Source organism: Drosophila erecta, unplaced genomic scaffold (assembly GCF_003286155.1).
Source record: "Drosophila erecta strain 14021-0224.00,06,07 unplaced genomic scaffold, DereRS2 tig00000126-arrow-pilon, whole genome shotgun sequence".
NCBI classification, from domain to species: Eukaryota; Metazoa; Arthropoda; class Insecta; order Diptera; family Drosophilidae; genus Drosophila; species Drosophila erecta.
This window is the reverse complement of record NW_020825209.1, coordinates 3768125-3790892: the sequence shown is the minus strand read 5'-3', so window position 1 is coordinate 3790892 and position 22768 is coordinate 3768125. Positions and strand designations below refer to the sequence as shown.

Here is a 22768-nt window from a genome sequence, read left to right as displayed (position 1 = left end):
AGCAAATGTAGGCACCCTAAATATTATATTAAAGCTTTTGCAAAACACGGTTCCTCGATAAGATATAACAATATACTTTGCTTGGGTTTGTTTCCCGTTTTAAATTTAAATATACAATACAGTAAATTCAAAATAAACTATTTCATTAGTCACTGAATTTTTGCTGTTTTTTTTTCATTTAGTTTCTTACTTTATTTCTTTTAGAAATTAAATCTTCTTTCTTTTAGCTGTTTTAATTTAATGTTACTTTAGTTTTAGATTTAGCATTAGTGTAGGTTTAGTTAAAGTTTGGTTTTAGTTGACATTTGTTTAGCTTTATTCAAGTTTTGCTTTCTATTAGTTTTTCTCCACTTCGTTTAATTCATGCAATGCATTCTAGTTTACTTTCTTTTCTTTTCTTTACTTTACTTTTCTTTTGTTTTCTTATTTTCTCCATAAAAAATTGTTTCGCCTTGCACTTATGTTTTTATTGTTTAGTTTAACATAATAATTGTTTTCCAGTTGGGTTTTCCTTATTAGTTTGTTGTTAATAAATTGGTCTTTGCTTCGGCTATCGATTTAGCTACTGAATACATTACTATAATACATATAAAGTCAAATATGATCTTATTAGTGTGGGTTTTTTGGTTTTTGGTTTTTGGTTTTTGGTTTTTGGTTTTTGGGTTCTTGGTTTCTTTGGTTTCTGGCTTTGGGTTTTTTTGGTATACACCTCATAGACCGTCTGTACATGTATGTGTATATACGAGTATATGTGTGTTGTATATCTAGATATTGTATGTATGTATATGTAACCATATATATTTTGCATACCCCAATCTAGTTGGGCGCGCGAGAGGAGGGATTGGGGTTGTGGGGGATATTTTGGGGGAAGGACCCTTCTAGATGCTATTGTGTAAATACACCAAAATGGCTGCTTCGTCACAATCCGGTTTGAAACGTTTTCGAAAACACGAATCCAGTTTTACATTAGCATTGGCATTGGCATATGTATACAACATGCATATGTACATACATATGTATGCACGTTCTATTGGACCTGGTTTGGCTAGAAGAGTTACGGTTGCAGCATGATTCTCGAAGTACCCCTTGAGCTCTACGATTCGCTGAGGAAAAGAAAGTATACATTTATCTATACGATTCGATTCAATGTGATTCTGGTTTACGTTAAAAGTCAAACACAAATGGACACAATGTAACACAATGCTGGACGTGGGACGTCTGACCAATAATGCTACGAAAGTCAACCAAGGACATGGTGCAAATACGATCCTTCAATGTGTACCTTAGTTATTTTTGGAACCCAGCTCTAAGGCGGTTTAAAATCTTGCGTATTATAAATCGTTAATGTTTAATGTTGTTACTTAGGAATTCTTTGTTAGTTGGTTTGCTTTTGCTTCGGTATTTTGTATAATAAAGACCTGTCTTTGGAAATTCGGTCCCTCATATCAAAGTTTTTGGTTTTTATCTTCTGTTTAAAGGTATTTTTGTGGGGCTTAGGAAACCAGTTCAAACGGGAATTTGATCTTGCACCAATTACTCAATTCAATTCAATACAATTCAATTCGATTTGATTTGATTGGACTCCGTATATCGTTAATTGTATATCGATCAATTTCAGTATCATCCTGCGTATTCGTTTTAGGTTGTTGTAGAGTTGAAACCCAAATATGCATAAATACATAACGTTAAAGCTGGCCGCATTCCATATCTCGTATCTGAATCTGTGTGTTGCTGTGTGTTTCCGGTTCGATAATCGCTTCCGATTCGATAATCGATATTTATTGATATCCTTAGTATTGCTCTGATCTGTTCTGTTCTGTTCGGTTCTGTTGTGTTTGGTGTGTTATCGTCTTGTGTAGATCTTTGTTATTTATTGTGATAAAGCTATTTTGACAGCAGTCTTGAACGTTCATTTCAATTTAAATATTCAATATTATAAATAGGTATACACACATTTGTTTAAGGGTTCATTTAGTTTGTTTCTTGTTCCTTGTTCTCTTTTGACTTTTTTTTTTACTTGTCTGGGCCTTTAGTTGTACATATACATATAAGTTAAGACCTATCAGACAATTGGGAAACTTTTTGGTTGAGGGGAGTTTCGTTTTCATAAATCAAAACTCAGACCAGGGGCTTGGAGATGTGGGGTAAATCAATGTGGTCAAACTTCGATACTCTTAGTTGGCTTAAAGTGGACTGCATCCTATGGCTATATAATCTACAGTTTACAGATATTTTGATCCTTTCTGGCCCTGGTTCTGTATAATATGCAGAGTCTGTCTCACTAACTGGGGAATTGGGGAGTTGCTGTGAGGATGGGTGGAATTTTTGGGGAGCTTGAGGATGGGGGCACTAATTGGGGAATTCAGTTGTATATCTCATTTGTCTTCAATTTGGGAACTTGAAAACCTAACAAAGCGTTAGAAGGTTGCACATTACCTAATTCTTATGTTTTCTTGCTTTGATTTTTTACTTTAAATAACTTCGATGCTCTCAGTTAATACTTTATAGTAAGTATATAGTATATATAATGTTCCTTTTAGAATCTTTAGAAAATGTTTACGTAGCTCGGCCACATCTGCTATTATGTCTACACTAATCTGCTCTATCAACTCGCTTCCGATCTTTTCGTTTCGGTACTATTATTTTCTATCTGGAGCTTGTAGTTTGTTCCGTTGTTACACATTTGCCAGCTAGCTTGTATATTAATGAGATTTACTTTAATATGTTACAAAAATTCCAATTAAAATTGTTCACTTTAGTATGTAGACTATACTAAATAGTTCGTTTTGCGACTGCTTCTTCTCTTCTTTGTAACTCAGTTTAGTCTACGCTACTATATCGTCGTCTTAAACTTTCTTCAAAAGCTAATCAGGTTCTTAATTGAGTTCATAATTCTTGGTAGAAAAGAATGGGCGAAAAACAGCAACAACGAAAATATATATGTATGTATATATACTATATATATTTTAATATATGTGTAGAAAAAGAAGACAACAACAAACTTGTTTCCTTTAAACTTGTTTCGTTAGTTTAGTTAAAGCCAGATCTACATAGTATGTAGTTGTTAAGTAAGAACTCCCATCTTGTGTGTTTATTTTTCGTTTATCCTCGGTTATTGGGCTTCTTTTATTCTATCTCTTAGTTTTTGGTTTTCTGGTTTCGCTGTTTTCTAAATCTCGCAACATGCACTTTCTAGTTAGATAGTTTTTCATTGTTCTTGTTTTGGGATTTAGTTCTTGTTTTTCGTTTTTCTTTTTCCTTGCTATGCTCGTTTTGTGTATAATTGTTGGGGCTTTAATGGATTCCTCGTATGCTTTTACTTTCACTTGCCTCGCACACACAGTCAGGTCAGACACACATCCTTCGGATACGGATACAATATATATGTATATATTCGCACACAGATTTTGGACAGACGGACACTAGAATTTGCCATGTTCGTGGATGTCTTGCAGTTGGTTGGCTGCACCGGAAGCGGAAGTGCTGGGGGTAGTCTTTCAGGGGGTTGCAGTCCTTTAAGGGATGTACGGATTTAATGGTATGGACTTTTGGTGCCAGATCTTTTAGGTTTGCTATTGCTATTTCTGTTTCTGAGCGTTTACATACGTGGATTCTACATACTGGTGCCCTATGATCTATGTACTATGACCTAGCTTCCTAATCAATCTGGTCCTGTACACTCGCATTCGCACACTCCCATACACAGACACACACATACACTGCCTATATGCTATATTATGTTAAGTATTTTAGTATGCATGTACAGGCTGCCTTGGCCCAAGGTGAAATATTACAAATACGTATAGCCTAAAACTTAGAAAAAAAAGTTACACAATTACATATATATGTATACATATATTCTGTTTGGTTTTCTCTTATTGTTTTTTTTCTTTCTTTTGGATGTTTTGTGGGTAGGCCTATATATCCATATACAGATATAGATACATAGTGTGTGTGTATTCTGTATATTAATATGTATATGCTAACATTTGACTTTTTTCTCATCTCGAAGAGGCTTATTTACAAAAGGCCGAGTTCGAAATTCGACTTGTAGAATTACTAATATTACTTTTACCTCTATTATTACTATGACTATGACTACCACTATTAACTACTATTATTGCATACACGTTCTCTTTTCCTAGTAAACTTATTCGAGGCAATCGGCTTGCCGCTCCCCGTCGTAATCGTTTCGTTCATCGTTATCGATTTGACAATGCCACCACTAGTTCCGGCCACCGAACTTCCACTTCCACTTCCGCTTCCGGTCACTGTGAATGCGGGCGCTGAACTCGATGGCGGTACTGTACTTATGGTCATCGGCACATTCTGCTGATCGGGCGAACTATTGCTGTTCGTATTGGTGTTCGCCAACGATTCGGCGTCTTCGGGTATCACTGGTATCGGTATGATCGGTATAATCGGTATCATCGGTATCATCTCCCTTTCCCGCCCAATGAGCTGCTGCAAAATGTTGTCTTGCGTTTGTGGCAATGGTCTCGATAGCGATTTTGATTGAAACTCCGATAACGACGGCGATAGCACGCGTTGCCTCAGCGCTGTCTCGGCCACTTCGAATTCGGGTTTAGACTTTGACGTAGACATTGATGTTGATGTGGATACTGATGTTGATGTAGATGTTGATTTTTGGGGTGCGGATGAGGTTGGCCAGGATCGATCCGGCCTTATTGTTAGCATCTCGATGTTAATCACGGAGTTGGAGCGCTCTCTTTCTGATATTCAGCTGCCGTATTTGTTGGAAGATGCGTAGCTATTAACTGCAGATCCATTTGATGGCATGTGAGTATCAGGCACTAAATGTGGTGTTCTACTAGATATAGGTGGCAAAATAGGGCTTGTTGGCCAATGGTAAGTAGCAGCGGCGTTATTGGATGAGGGAACACTTCTATGCAAAAAGCAGTATGTTAATTGTCGTTATCAAGTACACTTTTCAAAAATAAATAAAATCTTGGTTTCATTTTCTTTGTTTGGTTTAATGGCGATGGTTTGATTCGATGCAAATCGTGAAATGTCAGAGCGTTGGAAAGCCATGAAGAGTCAATAAAGAAAAATTTGGTAAATTGAAAGCCCTGCAGTTAGTGTTCGTCCAAAGATATCATCATTCAATACAAATTATAATTTAAAGAAATCTAGTAACGGTCAAGAAATAGCTTTTGCTTGACCGTTCCACTGAATGATTGATTACAAAAAAAAATGCTATAATTTCCTCAATCAGTCTTAAATCACTTGAATCTTGCATAGAAGACGTTTCTTAATACTCTTTTTGGGTAGCCACCGGGACTTGGGATGTAATTTGGAGGAATCAAGTGTGTGCAATGGACAACTACGGAATATATATTTACAAATGAGTATGCAAGATGACAGGATGTTTGGATTTCTGGAATGTGGGTGGGTACCCCAATTCTCCCATCCAGGAGACAAATGGCTCGCAGACAACGAACAAAAACAAATTGAAATGACAGGCACAAGTCTCGCTTTAATGACATAGGCATACATATGTGGGCGTTTGGATGAGGATAATGGACATGGCTCATAGACATATACACATAGACAGATATAGATACAGACAGAGAAAGAGACAGAGACAGAAAGAGAGAGAGAGAGAGAGAGCGTGGCTAGAGAAAGAGAGGGGACGACTCACCTAGAATGGGGAAACAGCATGGGCGCTGCATTGAACATCGATTGGGGCGTTGGCGCTTGAATGGGGGCAACTGCAGCTGTGTCAGGATGTAAAAAGTTCCGCCGCTGCTCGATCCGCTCCTGGTGCTGGGTCAGACATCGAGACAATAGGTCTGGAAGGCTTTCCATGTGCTCCTGCAAAAACAATTCACAAGTGCCGGGGGGAAAAGGGGGTGGGCGTAAGTAAGTCACTGGGCAAACACAAAACTACCGATTGTTTGTCATACTTGTATGCTCTGCATTTTGTCCTCTAGGTTGGTTAAACGCTCCTCGATGGCATCCTGACGGCTAGACATATCCGATATTATCTCGTAGACCGTGTTTTGTGTCTGCGAATGGTATTCACACAATCACAAACATTCATTGCACATCGGCTCATTCATATGTGAAGTGTATACTGTACACAATGCTGCACATTCGAACTTTGAATAATTAAATCTCTTTTGAACTTTGCAGAGGGACATACATACATAATTTCCACAAAATTAACGATTAACAATATGGATATTTGTGTATCGCAAACATCGATGGCTATCGATGCGAGTAAGCTATCGATTCGTGTGCAATTATCAAAGTTCGATTGTATGTTTTGTGTTCTGTTATATAGCTACCTTGGCCATGTCAGTTATTGTGTTTGCATTATCCATTAGTTTGCGCTGATCCATTTTAACTTTTCGCAACCTAAATCGCATTGGAAGAGGCATCAATATTACAGAGAAAATTATTTATATACAATTCGATAGATCGGCCAACACATAACACTAATTAGTACTTTTCTCACAAAAAAATCACATTCACACACAATTATACTTTTTTGTGTGGAAAAGATTTTTCGTTTCGTCCAGCCGAAAACTGAGATTTCATTTATAAAATCCACTCAAATAGAGCGTATTTACACATCGGACCAATAGATGACAGAGTGCTTCGAAACTTTATAATTGGAACATAATGTTTGTGTTTCATTTCATTTTTTTTTTTAGTTTCGAATCACACAGCTATTAGATAGAGTTCTCTGAAAATATTATTTATTTGATTATTATTTTTTTGGTGTGTAGAATTCGTTGTGCCGTAGTTGATAGAAGGATTATTTTGGAGTAGGAAAAAAGTCCATATTCGGGCGTTAAAATTGCAGAAAATCGTATCGTGAAAGTATCATCATATCATTCGGCTGATCCCTAAGCCATTTCCCGGTGATAGTGGGGAGATTGATTCGAACTAAGACGATTCACAGGATTCGGTGGAATGGGCTATGTTTTGAATTTTGGACGGATAACAAGAATCGGGTGTAATGTTAGTAATGTATGGTATTGTATGATACTGGGCACTAGGCAAAAGCACAGATGATATTGCGATAGTTTTAGATACGAGATTCTAGAATATTTAACGCAGCATGCTAGGTTATGTGGCTAGTCTCGGTTATTGCATAACGTAAAAACAGGGCTTTACAACCTATTTACAGGCTAGTAAAACGAGTTCAATCATTTGTGGTTTCAACATTTCAGTTTAGTACTTGGTATTATCGTTTTTAGTATTTTGATTAGTTCGTTTTTGGTTTTTCGTATAGGTTTTACTTTCTTTTCGTACGGATGTATGTACAGATTCTGATGGATGGCTTTCCCAAAGCTTTTCTACGATTATTGATGGGCACACAGATGAGTCTAATAATGATGGGGGCAACAGTACAGGGTTAGTATTACGAACTGACAGTGATTTTCTTTGTTATTTTGTTAGATAATCTGACAAACATAGTACGTACAGAGATTTATGCGAACAAATGAGAGTTAGTTTCACAAAAATGTACGAAATGTAGACAGAAAAGAGACAGAACATAAACAAACAGAGACGACCAATGATATTTCCCCCATTCCAAAGACCCGAAAACTTCTATACGATCTGATATCATTCAGGCTTTAAGTTTGATTTAGTTGTTCTTAGGCACTCTTCATTTAGTTATTATCTTTCGATTGGTATTTGTTCTTAGTTCTTGGTTGTTTGGTTGGTTGGTTGGTTGGTTGATTGATTGTTGATAGATCTCTAAAAATACTCACGCATATATAGCTAGAAGGAACTTTCTTTGGTGGGTTCTTACACGGCCGGGATTAACCCGTTTTACTAGTCTTGTATGTTTGTAAATGAGCCAAGTTTCACGCAGAACATTCGCCGCAGCATTTTTCAGCTAAATTTTGGTCCAAAGAAGAAACGTATACAAAGTAATTAGAATGCATATGTATATAAATGGTACATGGTATATGATTTTTGATGTGATATTCGTTATATAGTATATATATATATATGGTACGAGTATCTCCGGTATCTTGGAACACGATCAATACCCGTTTGGTCAACTGCGTGTCCATCATGAAGTTGTGCACATGCTTCTCGGCACGGGTCAGCTCCAGTTTCCGGGAGACTACGGCCACCAGTAGAGCCGTACAGCCGGCGCCCTGCAACGACGACGTGGAGTGTGGTGAGTTTGGGCATTGAATTTCGAATACGCGCGCAACTGAGGTGAGTTTCGAACTGATCCAGGATCGAAGATCTGAGGCACAAGATCAGGGATCAAGGATCAGGATCTGGGATCTGAGATCTGAGATCTGGGACTCCCGGACACCCAACTCCGTAAGTGCATTCAATAGATGTATACAATTGGCCAGTTACCAAAGCGGTACTAAAATATCCAACTGCTTAGGCCTTGAGCTTTCAAACTAATAGATTTACGATTCTTATATCAGAGAAAGAATTTATCGTTATTATAATTATTTTCAAATAAATTACCACAATATACCAGTGACCAAATCGACATTATAATTATCGTTTAGTATTATCGTCCTAAAACTATTATTGTTATTTACGAAATACTGCGAGTGACAGCTGGCAAAAAAATATAGAAAATTACGTGTGAAATCTAACGACCAGTTAGCTGAAATTGGCAAATGGTCAAAGGCAATTTACTTAATTGCGACACAATTGCACTCATTTTCTCTGATGCTAGCATTTATTTTTCCTTCTTTTTTTTGTGGATAGTGAGTAGTTTTAGTGGTTTTGGGGGTTGGGTGCCCGGCCATCTGTAATGCCAGTTGGTTATTTTCACTTTTGGTTTATGCATTCAAAATGAAAGTTGCTTTTGTTTATCAAGTTATATAGTCCAGAACTTTTGTTGTTGCTCTCACAATAGATATAGTACTTTTATGGATGTTACAACATATATATACGTTATGTTTCAGTTGGTTCTTTTCTTTTCTTTCCTTTTTTTTTTGTCTTCTATTTTTTCACTTTGTTATTTTGTTTGCTTCTCGATGGTTGAACGATTAATGGGTGAGTGGGTTGAATGAGTTTGGATGACTGGAATGGCTATCTTCTAATTGAAATTACGATATATATGGAATTTGATTGAAATGCAGCAACGGTTGTGGGTTAGAGTTTAGAGATACGGAGTTGGATGTGGGGTTTAGATTCAGGATTAGAGTAATATCAAAAGAGTTAATCGATTCGGGTTCGGCACATGTCTATATGTAAAACAACAGTTAGAGGTGTCTGGCAGAGAGTTACATACACACATAAGTACGAAACAATTAGCTAGGGAACAAAGTCGAAACCATAAATCACGATTCATAGTCAAGTTAGGGAACGGAAATATCTATCATAGCTTTATTACTTTTTTTTGTTTTTTTTTTAGCACTTATTTTATACTTTGGTTATTTTGGCCACTACGACATGATAAATATCTCAAAAAGTAGAAGAAAGCAGATAGTCAGACGACCGGTAGTGAGGAAAATCGAAATATAGTCAAATATGTAAAGAGATGTAAGAGAGCGAGAGAAGAAAGTAAGCCACACAAAAGCAGAACTGGATAAAATGTGAAGGAAGATAGAAGAATGGAAAATACTTATTTAATTCGTTTATAGGCACTATAAGCACTATTTCCTAAGCTGTTCACTATGCCTCATTTGCGATATATTTTGATCAGTTGTGGTCGTTTTTCTCGTTCTTTTCCGGACTTCAGACTTTAGGGCTGACTTGAAATGGCTCAATCTGATCTCAGTTGGTCTCAGGCTGAAAACATGCGGTTAGGTTGTCGCCTCAAATGAAAGTTCTTAAGCTTGTATTTGGTGATTCATCTAGGTATTTGATATATGTATGTACAGTTAACTAGAAATTTGACGATTCAGGTGAGTTAAGATTTTTCATTGTGTTCATATTAAAAGTGGCGGCGAGGGGCGGTTGTGGTGGGCGGGTAAACATTCGTATGCAGTTTATGTAATTATTTACACGTGAATATCTGTTCTATTTGAAACATCTGGTTTTTAAATAATATATATTTTTTTTGTTTTTTTGTTTTATACATATTTCTTGATTGTTATGTTGTGTGCAATTGTTGGTAATATTTTGTTGTTAAAAACTCACCATTATTCCTGTACTGACAGCGATACCACGTCCACAGTACGTATTCGGAACAATATCACCGAAACCAACACTCAAAAATGTTATCGCTATCAGCCACATTGCATTCAAAAGATTCGCATGTTCTTCATCATGAAATCTGTTCCATAAACCAGCACGCGTTTATTTTTATTTTTGTTTTTTTTTGGTGTTTTCATATACATTTGTTTTGTTCGAAATATATATATATATATTTATATATATTTTAATTGGTTATGGTTTTTTTATGGATTTAATCAGTTGAAGATTCAGTTTCATTTTCAGTTTCAGGGGTCAAATTGAATACACGCGTTTTTATTTTAAATGAAAGGGAAAGAGAGATAGAGAAAAATATCGTATTGTTGGCTTAATGTTCAAAAATAAACTATAAAAATCCATTAAAAACTAAACTGGCACAGGTAAAACTGGTTAAATTAGTAGAACGTAAAACTCGAACGCATATCGTAACAGAAAACAGTAACGCAAACGGAAACGAAAAGAAAAACAATTGTGGAAACGAAAAGTAAAAGTTAGAATGGGCATTCTGCATATAGGAAAACGAGATTAACAACAAATGGACGAGTAAACTGGTGAGCGCACACAATACAGTGGTCCAAAAAGAGTTTCATGGGAATTGGTTTTCTTTTTTAATATTTTTTTTGTTTTGTTTCTTTATTTTTTTTTTTTGTTTTTTGTGGGGAGAGGGAGTGATTTTTGGCTTTTAGATATATCGAGATGTTGACAGTTATGTACGTAACCGTTAATATATATGTATATATGTACAACCATGGGGGTTTTTGGCCCGATTAAAGCTTTCTGTACAAAAGTGAGAGTTGAAAATATATATACATATGTATATATCTTTGATGAAATCTAGTGATTCGATTCTCATAATGAAGAAGGCTTCTAGGGTGCACAAAATAATTCAATTTAATTTCCAACGCTCACACGCACACAACCACACACACACAGAGCCATTCTCGCACACTGACACACTCACAGTCAGTTAAGTCTGCACATTAATAGAATTTGCCGGAGCTGTCAGAAAAGATTTGTTTTGATTTTTTTTTTTTCTTTTTTTTTGTGCCAGGAAGCAAAAACTTTTCTCGTTTTTTTCCTACGCTTCCTCTTTAAAGTACATATGTGTATGAGTGTGTGTGTGTCAGGATTTTTTGTTTTAGTTTTCGCTGGCAGAAAAAAGGACAAAGGGGAAAAGTTACATTGTTATCTGCACTCTTTAATGCTGCAAAAACTCACACACACACACATGGTGATTATGTACATATATTTAAATATATATAATGTATACTTATGGTAATAATACAGCACACACACACACACACGCGCGAGCACACAAAGTGGGTGGGTGGTCACATATACATGTAGTTTTTGGTGATGATTTACAACAGATTGCCAGTGTGTGTAGTATGTGTGAGAATTCGTGTGATTGTGTTTGAGTAGTAATCGCAGCCTGACTGAAAACAAAAACCAGATAGAGCGAGATGGATATAGATATAGGAACTATAGCTCGACATTTGCTTTCCGCTTTTTTCAGTTTATTTTGGCTTTCACGGTTTTGTTGTATTGGGCGACGTTTTGGGCAGACAAAACGGCATCTAAAATATGTGTGCTGGAATGTATGCTACGAAAAATGGATATGTGTTTATACTACTGTTTGCGTGGGCGGAAGGCTCCACCATAACGGATTTTGGATATTTCAATTTGAATTTATATCTGAGGAGGGGTTAGCATTTCGGGAGCACCAAGAAGATAGGTCAGGGAATACGCCCGCACACGTATGTATGTATACAGGAAAAAATATTGTACGATATTCGATACACACACCCACACACACCCACACATATTACAAGATGAGGAAAGCTTTTTTCGTACGATTTCAGTGATGTTTACTTGTATATCACTGTGAAATAGTTGTGGTACCAGGACTTATAACAATGGTCATACAATTCCAGAATTGTATTAGAAATATAGCGATATCTGTGGGCATTGGTATTTGGTATTTCTTGAAAGGTTATTTTTTGAAGAATCAAATGTCTGAAGACTTGGAGAGTTGGCATATTTTGTTTTCTGTGTAGAGGGAAGTGTGTGCGTGCGTGTGTTTGGCTTGATTTGGCAGGTACAATTACTATAAAATACTATATATGTGCGGAGCGGGCGTTTTCTTTTCTGTTCTCCTCTGTTCTGTATTATTTTGATTCTTTTTTTGGGGGGGCGCCTCAATGGCGGCTACTTTTGCTGGGCAACCCCTCCTTTATTATCATTCGCCTCCACCTCCTTCTCTTCATATACTACTACTCCTTTTTGGCTTGCGATGGGTTTTGATTTCTCATATTTTTATGCATGAAAGTTTGCTGTTTGCTGTTGTTGTTGCTGTTTTTTTGTTGATGATGATGTATGTACTTGTTGTTGTAGTTGTTTTAGTTTATTGTTTATCTGGTTATAGAATTTCTTTATAGTTTGTCTATATATATATATATTTTTTTTTTAGAAATATATACATTTTTGCAACTGTTCTGTTCTGTACTGTTCTATTTATTTTCATTTAGTTTGCTTTTGGTATTTTTTTAATGTATTATCGGTATCATAAATGGAGTATCTGGGAGTCTTTGGTTTTGGTATTTCTTGAAAGGTTTTTGATTTTTTTTTTGTTTTTGTTTTTTGAGGTTTTTGAGGAAATACTTACCACCATGCCGCAGGTGAGGGTGATACCGCGTCCACAGTACGTGTTTGGCACAATGTCGCCGTAGCCGACACACAGAAATGTGATGGCCGTTAGCCACATGGAGTTTAGCAAATTCGCGTGCTCCTCATCGTGGAACCTTTTTTAAGCGGATCGAATCGAATCGGATTGGATCGTATCGTTTTTGGTTTGTAATTGATCGGCATTGTGGGAATGGGGTACGATTTTCAGTTCGTTCGTTCGTTTTATCATTTATGATACGTTTTTTTTGGTTTGGTATTATTGATATTATTTGCCGTTTTGACATTTTTCGTTAGCGGTTTAACGATTTTGCGGTTTTCAGTATACAAAAATATATATAGAGAATTCGGTATTTCAGATGCGTTGTGCGTATTTCGTATGCGTTTTCAAGTAGCGGTTGTTTATCGGTTGTAGTTTGGTATTTTTCATATATATATATTCGATTTCATACATTTTGTTTTTTTTTTTTTGCAATTTGTGGATACAGAAGTAGGGTGAGAAGTGGAGTAAACAAATAAACAGATGTGAAATTATGTGAACATTTTTTGTAAAAAATTTTTTCTATTATTTTTGTTTTGGTTTTGTTTTAAAAAAAATAAGAATACAATTTGGTAAATTCTTTTCATATTTTTAGAAAGATTCCATGTATTTCAAAAAAATACGCATAAGTACCAAAGAAATTAAAAAATTAAATAATTTAATTACAAAACGCAAAAATAAAAAACAAATTCGATAAGGAAACAAAATAAGAGGAAGGTAAGAAAATGAAATTCAGGAGGAAAATAATTTGCTTTATCTTTATGGATTGTTTTCATCTTTTTGGGCAACGAATTTAAAGTCCTCAATAGACGATAAGAGCGAGATAGTAAGATAGATTGAAAGGTACAGATAGATAGATAGGTAGATAGATTTTTTGTAAAAGGGGCTGCGGGGTATAATTTTGGAATATACAATGACATGAATAATATTGAATAATTATAGTTTGGATAGTAGTTTTGGCAATTCGATTACAACACTTGCTTCGGCATCGGTTCAAAAACTGCTTTCCTCTCATAATACTCCTTTATCCTCTTTCTGCTCCTCCTTCTTATTCCTCCTCCTCCTGCATTTTTTCATCTTCTCCACCTCCTCCTGTAGGGGCATGAAAGTCTGATTGGAATGGGGCTTTGGGCTTGGGCTTGGGGCTGGGATTTGGGTTCTGTGCTGGGTCTTCCAACTGATAAATCTTGATCTGAACGGCACAGATGCACATACTTCGCACTCACACAAAACGGCGCACACTTGTGACTACATGCAAATCGACTAAAATGGCCCAACAGAGAGTTTCCCCGTGATAACCCGCTGTTCCACCTGCAGAGGCTTACCACCTGAAGCCCTAGAGATGTGGCCACTAAATGCTGAAGCATGCCTGCCGGCACAGCTCCATTGGGTGCCGTTTTCGATGGGCGTGTGGGTGGCTGCTTGTGTATGGATGGTATAAGCAATTTGCCAAGGAAAAGTCATAATGAATGCCAAGAGCTTGTACACTGGCAAATGAAATTCGTACTTTGATATTCTAACTGTAATTGGCTATTTGGAGTACGCATTGAAAACCTGAAAACTTTGTTGAACTTTCTTTAGATGTGCTCAAGGTCACACTGCACTCTTGTGCGGTGTGACCATCCATTTTGACCAAAATTAATGTGAGTCCTTTGATAAGAGCAACAATTTATAAGGCAGTCAGGAATTGAGCGTTAAAAGGGGAATGATTTGGTTTTCTTAGTGTATGACTGGTGTTTGTGTATTCAGTGTTTGTAAACACCCATTTAATGTTGGGAAAAATCTCAAGATTTCACCTGTTATTTCCCAAAAATGTTTAATTTAAATTCCCTGCCCTATATCTAACTCACATAGCTTTGATCCGAGCTGAGCAGAGCATGCATGATTGGTAAAGATACATTTTCCAGGGATCTCAAACATTACGCACATACACATACAGACACACATACAGACACAGATAGATAAATGAATAAAACAGAAATTAAAGTTGGGACCTCGACCAGGACCCGGCTAAAAAAAAAACAGAAACAGACAGATCAGAAATTAAAATTTTAGGAAATTCAGAACGAATTCTACCAATTTCTACAGAAAAAACATTGAGATACGAATTAATTATGGTATTCGAAACACAATTCAACATCGTTACGATAAATACATATACGTTTGGTTTGTGTGCTGGTGTTCGATTTCTCGTTTTGAAATTGATGGACATACATATGCAGGTAGGTCAGTACTCGTTGTATTTATTTTTCATTTCATATTTCTCACTGAACTTTTTCAGTTGTTCGTTGGCCAATCCAGTCTATCGCCATGTGCCAAAAATAATGCCAAGTAATGAAATCGTGGGAAAGCAAAATCAGAAACAAATCGAGCGGAGGATGTGACACGCAAATCAATACGTGTCACTCATCTGAGGCAAAAATGAAATGAAAGTGGGGAATATTTATATGGCGTACATAGTAGTGGTAGAAGAAGGAGAAGATGAAGAACAACAAGGAGGAGGAAGGTACGAGTGCTTCTGTCTCTTTTTTTATCATCTCTGTCTTTTGGCTGTGATTGACCGATTTCGAACATGCCTGTGTTTATTTATTTATATTATCTTATGGATCCAACTGCACAGGCATGTGAGGATATATGAGCTATAGGAACAACGCAACAATAAGGACGACAACAACAACAGCAGCAACAACAACAACTTATGGAGAGGTGTATATGCTTTCGTCACTGACAGAAACACAGCTGTTGGACCTATCGGTTGGCTCTTTGGAGTTGGGCTCCCTATTTGGATGGATGGTATTCGATTTCTGTTTTCTGTTTTCATGGTTTTGTTTTGGGTTAACACTTGTTTCAATATTATATTTTGTTACATATATACGGATGTTTAGATATGATCTACAGCAATGCAGGCGCAGTACAATCCACAATTTGAATTTAAAGCTTAATTGATTAAATAAATATGCAATGTAAGAATGTTTTTTTGATTTTTTGTTAGTCATTTTTCTTGTTTTGTTTCGTTTCCCAAAACTAAACAGCAACAACAACAAGAAGAACTTAAGGAACGTGGTAAGTCCACAAACAAATTGAATTAAAAGTATAAAAATTGGAAGAACAACTGATATATGTAGATCAATGTGAGAGTCACAGAGTAAAAAAAGAACTTGAAAGGGGACAGAAGCCGGGAGTCCAAACGGTTTACTCGAAAGAGAGAGAGAGAGAGAGAGTGAGAGAGCAACGTATGGTGCGCCAATTCAATTACAAATGGTGTCATCAAACAGGATTTCCCTTGGAAAATGAAGAAGGATTTTACTGAAGGAGGAGTAAGATAAGTTGGAGTAAAGTAGAGCGAGAGAGAAATATAGACTGAGCTAGCATACAACGTTGAAACACAAAGATTTAAAGTTTAATAAAGTATACAAAATGTTAAATGAGACGTTACAGGCATGGGGATAAATATGAAAGGATATGCGTAAGTTATAAGCGCGATACAGAGAAGTAAGATTTGCTTTACATGCATTAAAAGCATGCAGTGTGACTGCACTTAGTGAAGTGAAGCGCTACTGAGTTCACTTCGATTTCGATAGCAATAGCATGCATCATCTTACTTCTCTATAAAGTCACAATCAATTCTTTTACTGCCTCTCCGACTCTAAATGGTTTGTATTTTAGAGGTCAACTGTACGAGTGTGTGCGCCTTTTGCTTTGTTGTTGTTGTCCCCTTCCCCTCGATATGTGCAGGACGACAATCAACTTTCATCGAATATATCGATAAGTTGTCAGTTGTCAGAAAAGGGGAAAAGTACAGAAATATAAATGTAAAAAAGCAATCAGCTATCAGGGTTCTTTCTGGGTGGATTGGGGAATGTGTTAAAAAAAACAAGCGAATCCGAATGCCAAATGTAAATAAATTGAAACACATGCAAGCATTATCCATTATCCAATCGTTCGCTACGTGACAGTGACAATTGCATTTCGATTGTTACAGATTCGCATTCGAACTCGTTTCTGTTTTGGTCTTTCGTCGGGGATTTGGTTTTCATATGTGTATGCGGATAAAATGCAAGCTACATGTAAATTCTTTAGCACGTATGAATAAGCAACAATGCGCATTCGCTTTATTTTTTTGTTTATCGTGTATGTTGTAAGCTGTGGCTGTGCTTAAATCCCCACTTCCCCTTTATCCGGACTTTTAAATGTGTTCGACAACTTGTTTTATACAGGAGTATATAAAAAAAAATACGAATACAACTTGTGACGAAGATGCTTTAGTTTTCGAGTTTTTGAGTTTCTTGAAAAAGACATTACGTAATGCTTGGCACATACATTATGTACATACATACATTGATATTAAATACATAGTTATGTCAAAGTATTAGTGGCAAACACATTGAATCAGAACGGTTAACGGAAATGGCGTTCAGAGAAAAACTTATGAAAAATACGGATAACGCAAAACGTACAGAATAAGAAAAAACTATAAAAACTAAAAACAAACGAAACCAATTAACCATTGAGACCAAAACGAAACGAAAGAATAAGAAAAATCAAAAATATAATGGTAAATAATCAAGAAAAATCAAAAACTCTACAAGTAGAAATATCATATCATAAATTTGAGAATAGAATAAGGCCATTACCTTTCGCACTGACGCAGCGTCCAGGATGCGATGATCCACAGCGAGACCATGAAGACCAATAGAACCGTTCCCGGGCATATTGTCATTAGAGTTTTTAAAACGAATCTATAATGGAGAAGTAAGTAAGGGAAATTATTTTAAATTGAATTAACCCAAAAAGCGCACAGGGTGACCGAAGCTATATTTGAAGCACAGTGTGACCGTGCGGCTTACATATTTGATTTGAATTGAACTCACCTTGTGTTAAAATTAATCCTATTGAGAGCGCCAATGCTCCGTGATGATGCATCTGTGAATAGCTTTGAATGCAGCAGCATTACGCGGCAGATTAAATATAATCGAAGGAACATAGGTAATGATAAAGCTACGTCATATGGCACCATTTCGGTGCCAATTGTTTTATTCTTATTGGCCAATTTCGTCGTCCACTGGAAATAGTATTCGCCAGGAATTGGATGTATAGCGCATATAAAAAGTTCTAACCCTATTTGACTAATTCGTTGCCATGTCATTGCGATCCTCCAATCGTCGGCGCAGTTATCTATCATGAATAACTGTGGTTATCGATTTCGATTGGATTTATAGTCGCATTTCGATATAGATACATGGGATATAGATATACGGTTATTAAGTTCGTTGATTCGTTCGTGTGTGCCAAAAAGAAAAAGAAATGAGAAGGGAAGAAAAGGGAGAACACGTATATAATTTATTAATTATAATTGGAGATTTATTGATTGGTTTTTTTTTTGGTTTTTTTGCGACTAAACAGAAATGAATTACACTCAAATATACGAGCATGAATTATTTGACAAGTACAACGTCAATGGTGTGTATGTGTATGTGTACGTGTGGGTGTTGGTGAGGGGGTGTCAAGTGTGTGTGCCTACATGTGTGTGTGTGTGTATGTATGTGTGTGTTAATGGTTTCTATTTAAGTGGTGGAAGCAATTCCTGAGTCAAGTTCAAGTATCGTAAGCTTTGGAATCTCCTCTGAAATTCATTTCGTGTCTTATGTTTTATTTCTTGTTCATTAGTTGGGGTAAGTATAGGTGTATGTGTGCTTTGGTGCATGTGTGAGTGCAAGTACTTACTAGAAAGCAGCGTGCGTGTTTTCGTGTAATTAGCACATTTCACTCGATTTCGTTCTCGTTTTCTTGGTTGGTGGTTTACCTTTATCCATTTTCGTTACTTTGTCGTTATCAAATCAATTTTTATAAAGTTCAATGTTACCCCACACTGGATTTAATTGGCGGTAAGCCTCCTAGCCCTTAACTGCATTAATCTAAAGTTCGCAGTGCAATTAGGCCATATATATGCACAAACAACTATAAATTTCACAACATCTAGGCAGAGTAGAATTGGCAAAATATCTTATTTATCGATGGTTTTACAGTTGGATCGATAATATCGATAAATCTGGATATTTCCCCATCCCAAATGCGGTGGCTATTCGCACAACAATCTAAATGATGTGCATTTTCCCTTTTGTTGAGGAAAGGCATGGTCTTCTGATTTTAGTGTCTTTCGTTTTTTAATTGCATATGAGCCATTCGCAAGTTAAGCCGACTGATTAATTGATTATCGATTTGCGACAAGGTCTTTTGGGAAGGTCTCTCCTATCTCACATGTACAAAGTCCTGTGTTCTCTCTTTGGTTTGGCCAAACTCTGATGTTTTTGCCTCTAATTTTGGTGATAGATGGGTTTGATGTTTGATAGTACACATATATCTATTAATATATATATATATTAAGTGTCGACTTAGCAATGGGAATGCTCATATGTGTGCTGGTATGCTTTTATGTATGTTGTGCACATGTCCATCTATGTAATATATGCAAGCCGATTGGAAAGAAACGTTTCTAACATAATATACGGAATATTTATTGAAAATTTACTTCTATTGGAATATCTATAGGGGCAATAAACACGAAGAGTAAGGATTGAACAAAATTTGAATTACAGAATTAAGGCTTCTAAGTTTTTATTTCTCGTTCCAAGACCAAAGAAAAACCATTTTCAAAAAAATTGTAATTTAAGATATTCAAGCTACTTTTGGTTTTTTAAATAAATTAGTTAAATTTAGGAATTGAGGTTTAGGCATTAAAATAACCACCGTATGCTTAAACATTTCCACAATCGATTCGCACATAGCCAGTGTTTACTGTGTACTGTATTCTGCACTGTACTGCAAGACAAGGTGAGATTGCGGTTGGGTGGTTTGGGTGGTTTTTTGGGTGCAAAGCTAAGCCACAATTTTCGCTATATAACAGCCAAGCGGTTGCCTTTGATCTTGGATGGCGTGTGACAGTATTATTTGTATTTGTACATAACTGCACATTTTGTTTTTAGTTCCATAAAAAAAAACGCAAAAAAAAGTGTATGTACACTAGACACGATACAGACGCGTTTCAGCTAAACATCGACTTAAAGTTTGCATGGTTGCTGCTTTTTGGCTTCAGTATGTTTTTTTTTGGATATATATAGTATATATGGTATATATAGATATACTCAATCTAAGTACGATCTATGGATTGTCTACTCTAGGCATGTTTTGTTGGTTCGGTTTTCGGGTTTTCGGGTTTTTTGGTTTTTGGTTTTTGATTTGAGTTGGTTTGGTATTGGTATTGGTATTGGTTGCTTCCGTATATGGTACATAACACTATGCATGGTTTTGACTTGGATTTACTCACAAATATTGAAGTATGTATGGTAGATATTATAATAAGTATTACTTACTGAATTCTGCAAAGCATAATGGAAGGTAATTACATATTAAAATTTTACTCTTAAACGTCAACATTAATTTGGGGGGGTAAACATTGATTCGGAGTTATTATTATAATAGAGAGAGAGAGATAACAAATTGTGTGAAGAGAATACGAATTATGAGATTTCTGAGGGGGGGTATTTGTATATAAATATATATATATATATAGAAAGTATATCAGCTGACTGACTGGTTTGATTGATTGACTGGTTGATTGACGACTGGTTTGGTTGATTGATTGACTGACAGACGACTGATCAATGACCTGACTTGATTGAATCATGGACATGGAAATGGTTAAATGCAGTTGTGAGAGTTTTGAGTAAAATATTATTTTTGTGGCTTTTGTAACTTCACTTCGATTGCGATAAGAAGACTGATTTGCGGACTGTCGATAGCCATATCGAGTTACCGATATGGAGACATTAATTACCAATCCAAATTCGATCACTGAACACAGGACTTTGTCCCTACAAACAGTATTTGAGTTTAGTCGATGAAGCTAACGAAAGTTTAGGGCTTTCGAGTATCTTCCACTTCTCTTCGGTTTTATTCGAGTATGTTGCTAATAGATAATATTGTTATCAATCATGTTGTAGTATATAATTATGTTTTGTTTTTATGTTTAAAGATATAATCAATAGAATTACGAACTAGTCAAATAAATGCTCCCATGCTATCTACATATTTCTAAGTTCCAAAAGAACGATCCCCAACCGATAAAATTTGCAAATCGGTTGGGGTTTTGTTTTCTATTGCTATATATAAATGTATTTAACTCATGCCAACAATAAATTTCAACACATGTCTTAACTAATTTATTGGAATTTTGTGGATTGTTTTTGTAAGGTAAACGAAACGAGAAAAGTAAGGCGAAACCAATAAGTTGAAGAAGAGGAAGTAGAAGTGGAAATTGTATTGATTATTTATAAGTATATATATTTATATATATATAAATATATATATAAGGATCATATCCATATATATGATCATATATATTAAAATATTGAGCAAATTAAACAAATTATAGTGCTGTACATGCAACTGGAATTTGAAGCGCATATTGGAGGTAAACGAGTACGAAACGATTTTGGTATGGAATGGAAATAGTTTTCTTAATAATTCCGGTCTTTATCATGTTTTAGGGGTCTGCGTTAAATGGAAAAAATACCAAACGAAAAGGAATGCCAAAAACCGGGCAACTTGTGACTGTCAATAAAGAAAAAGAAAGTAATTTTATGTATTTCAATCATAGTTTTAGATAGGTTATTAGGTTTACAAAAGATGGGCTTAATTGGTTATGAAATATAATTCAAAAGCGAATATTCGGAATTAAAATACAACTGTGGTGAATATATTGATTGTGGTGGTCAAGGTGAGTTGGGTGAATGAGAATGGTTAGCTTTATGTACAGTGTTTCAGCTTTCATAATTTCATTACTTCAGATTCTTGGAGGTGGAATGAAACTCTCTTCATATTTTTGTAGAGGTACTAGATGTCAGATGTCCAGAGAAATGGCGAAATGGGCCGTGGTATAAGGGGGACGTGGGAAGGTGGGTTGTGGAATGAACGAATGCGAAACGGAACCGGAAACGGGTTGTCACTTTCTCACACTTGCACCAACTTTCACCACACATGCACTCTCTATCGCCCTTCCATACACTGGCTCACGAGCCCAATATGCGGGAAACACATTGAAAATAAAAAAGGGGAAACAATGGAAAGTTAATCGAAATCATAACCAGATACAATAAATCGTTTTCAACAGCAAACAAACAAACAAACAAACACTCTAACTAACAAACATACAAACAAACCGGGATGGCGATGATGACTGGTGGCCAAAGGATTTCGAGAGGTTAGCATGACCATATAGGGGCTTTTTCGGGTAGGGATTTATCGGGGGCTCTAACGGTATTATGGTGACAGTGAGCGAGAGTGACGACGGCAACGTTAAACAGTTAACGATGACGACCATCAGCAAGAACATCAATAACATCTGGAAGAGAAGAATACAATTTGCACTCACTCTCACCTGCACTTCCAAAGCATGGTAAGCTACTATAAGTCCTAAAAGAATCACAGTCGAAACAGATATTAAGGTTTTTAACGCTGTCGAGTAGAACGATGCCTGGAAAAAAAGGGAAATAGAGAAATGCATTCAACCGATTAGTCTTGGGAGCCGTTCATTCCAGTTTTATAGCATATATGTAGATGGCTTAAATACTTATGTGTGGGAAGTTAAAAATGGGGGACTCTCACCTTTGTGTAGACACCGGCACTGCTCAGTTCGTTTTCGATAACCATCACGATGATCCCGAACATGCCCATGACCAGGGCGTAATCGCTGATCCGTTTGCGCTTCTCGAAGAGGGCTTTCCTCTTTCCCAGGCGATAGCCCACATTGGGTTTGTGTTTGGCCGAGTTTGTTGATGGCTTCCTGGACGTATTGCCGCCAGTAAGAGCACGTTCTTCCATATACCTGTG

At 36.3% G+C, this 22768-nt stretch overlaps 1 protein-coding gene across 13 annotated transcripts in view; it reads right to left on the bottom strand.

Moving 5' to 3' along the window:
• Nucleotides 1-653: 653 nt before the first annotated feature.
• Nucleotides 654-22768, bottom strand: part of LOC6550895 (small conductance calcium-activated potassium channel protein) — a 48397-nt gene continuing 26282 nt past the window's right edge. The window contains exons 3-14 of one of the 13 annotated variants that reach the window (XM_026982598.1): nt 22544-22763; nt 22317-22412; nt 20251-20256; nt 17752-18068; nt 17515-17619; nt 10105-10240; nt 8034-8144; nt 7749-7876; nt 6312-6381; nt 5928-6029; nt 5663-5835; nt 4720-4906 (exon numbers count right to left, since the gene is read on the bottom strand). In XM_026982598.1, the coding sequence (XP_026838399.1) occupies nt 4741-4906; nt 5663-5835; nt 5928-6029; nt 6312-6381; nt 7749-7876; nt 8034-8144; nt 10105-10240; nt 17515-17619; nt 17752-18068; nt 20251-20256; nt 22317-22412; nt 22544-22763 (1630 nt within the window). In that variant the 3' untranslated portion in view covers nt 4720-4740. Of the gene's footprint in view, nt 1104-1297; nt 4907-5662; nt 5836-5927; nt 6030-6311; nt 6382-7748; nt 7877-8033; nt 8145-10104; nt 10241-12823; nt 12960-17514; nt 17620-17751; nt 18069-20250; nt 20257-22310; nt 22413-22543; nt 22764-22768 lie in introns of those variants that run through there. The other 12 variants (XM_026982593.1, XM_026982596.1, XM_015155518.2 and 9 more) reach the window with 12 other exon arrangements.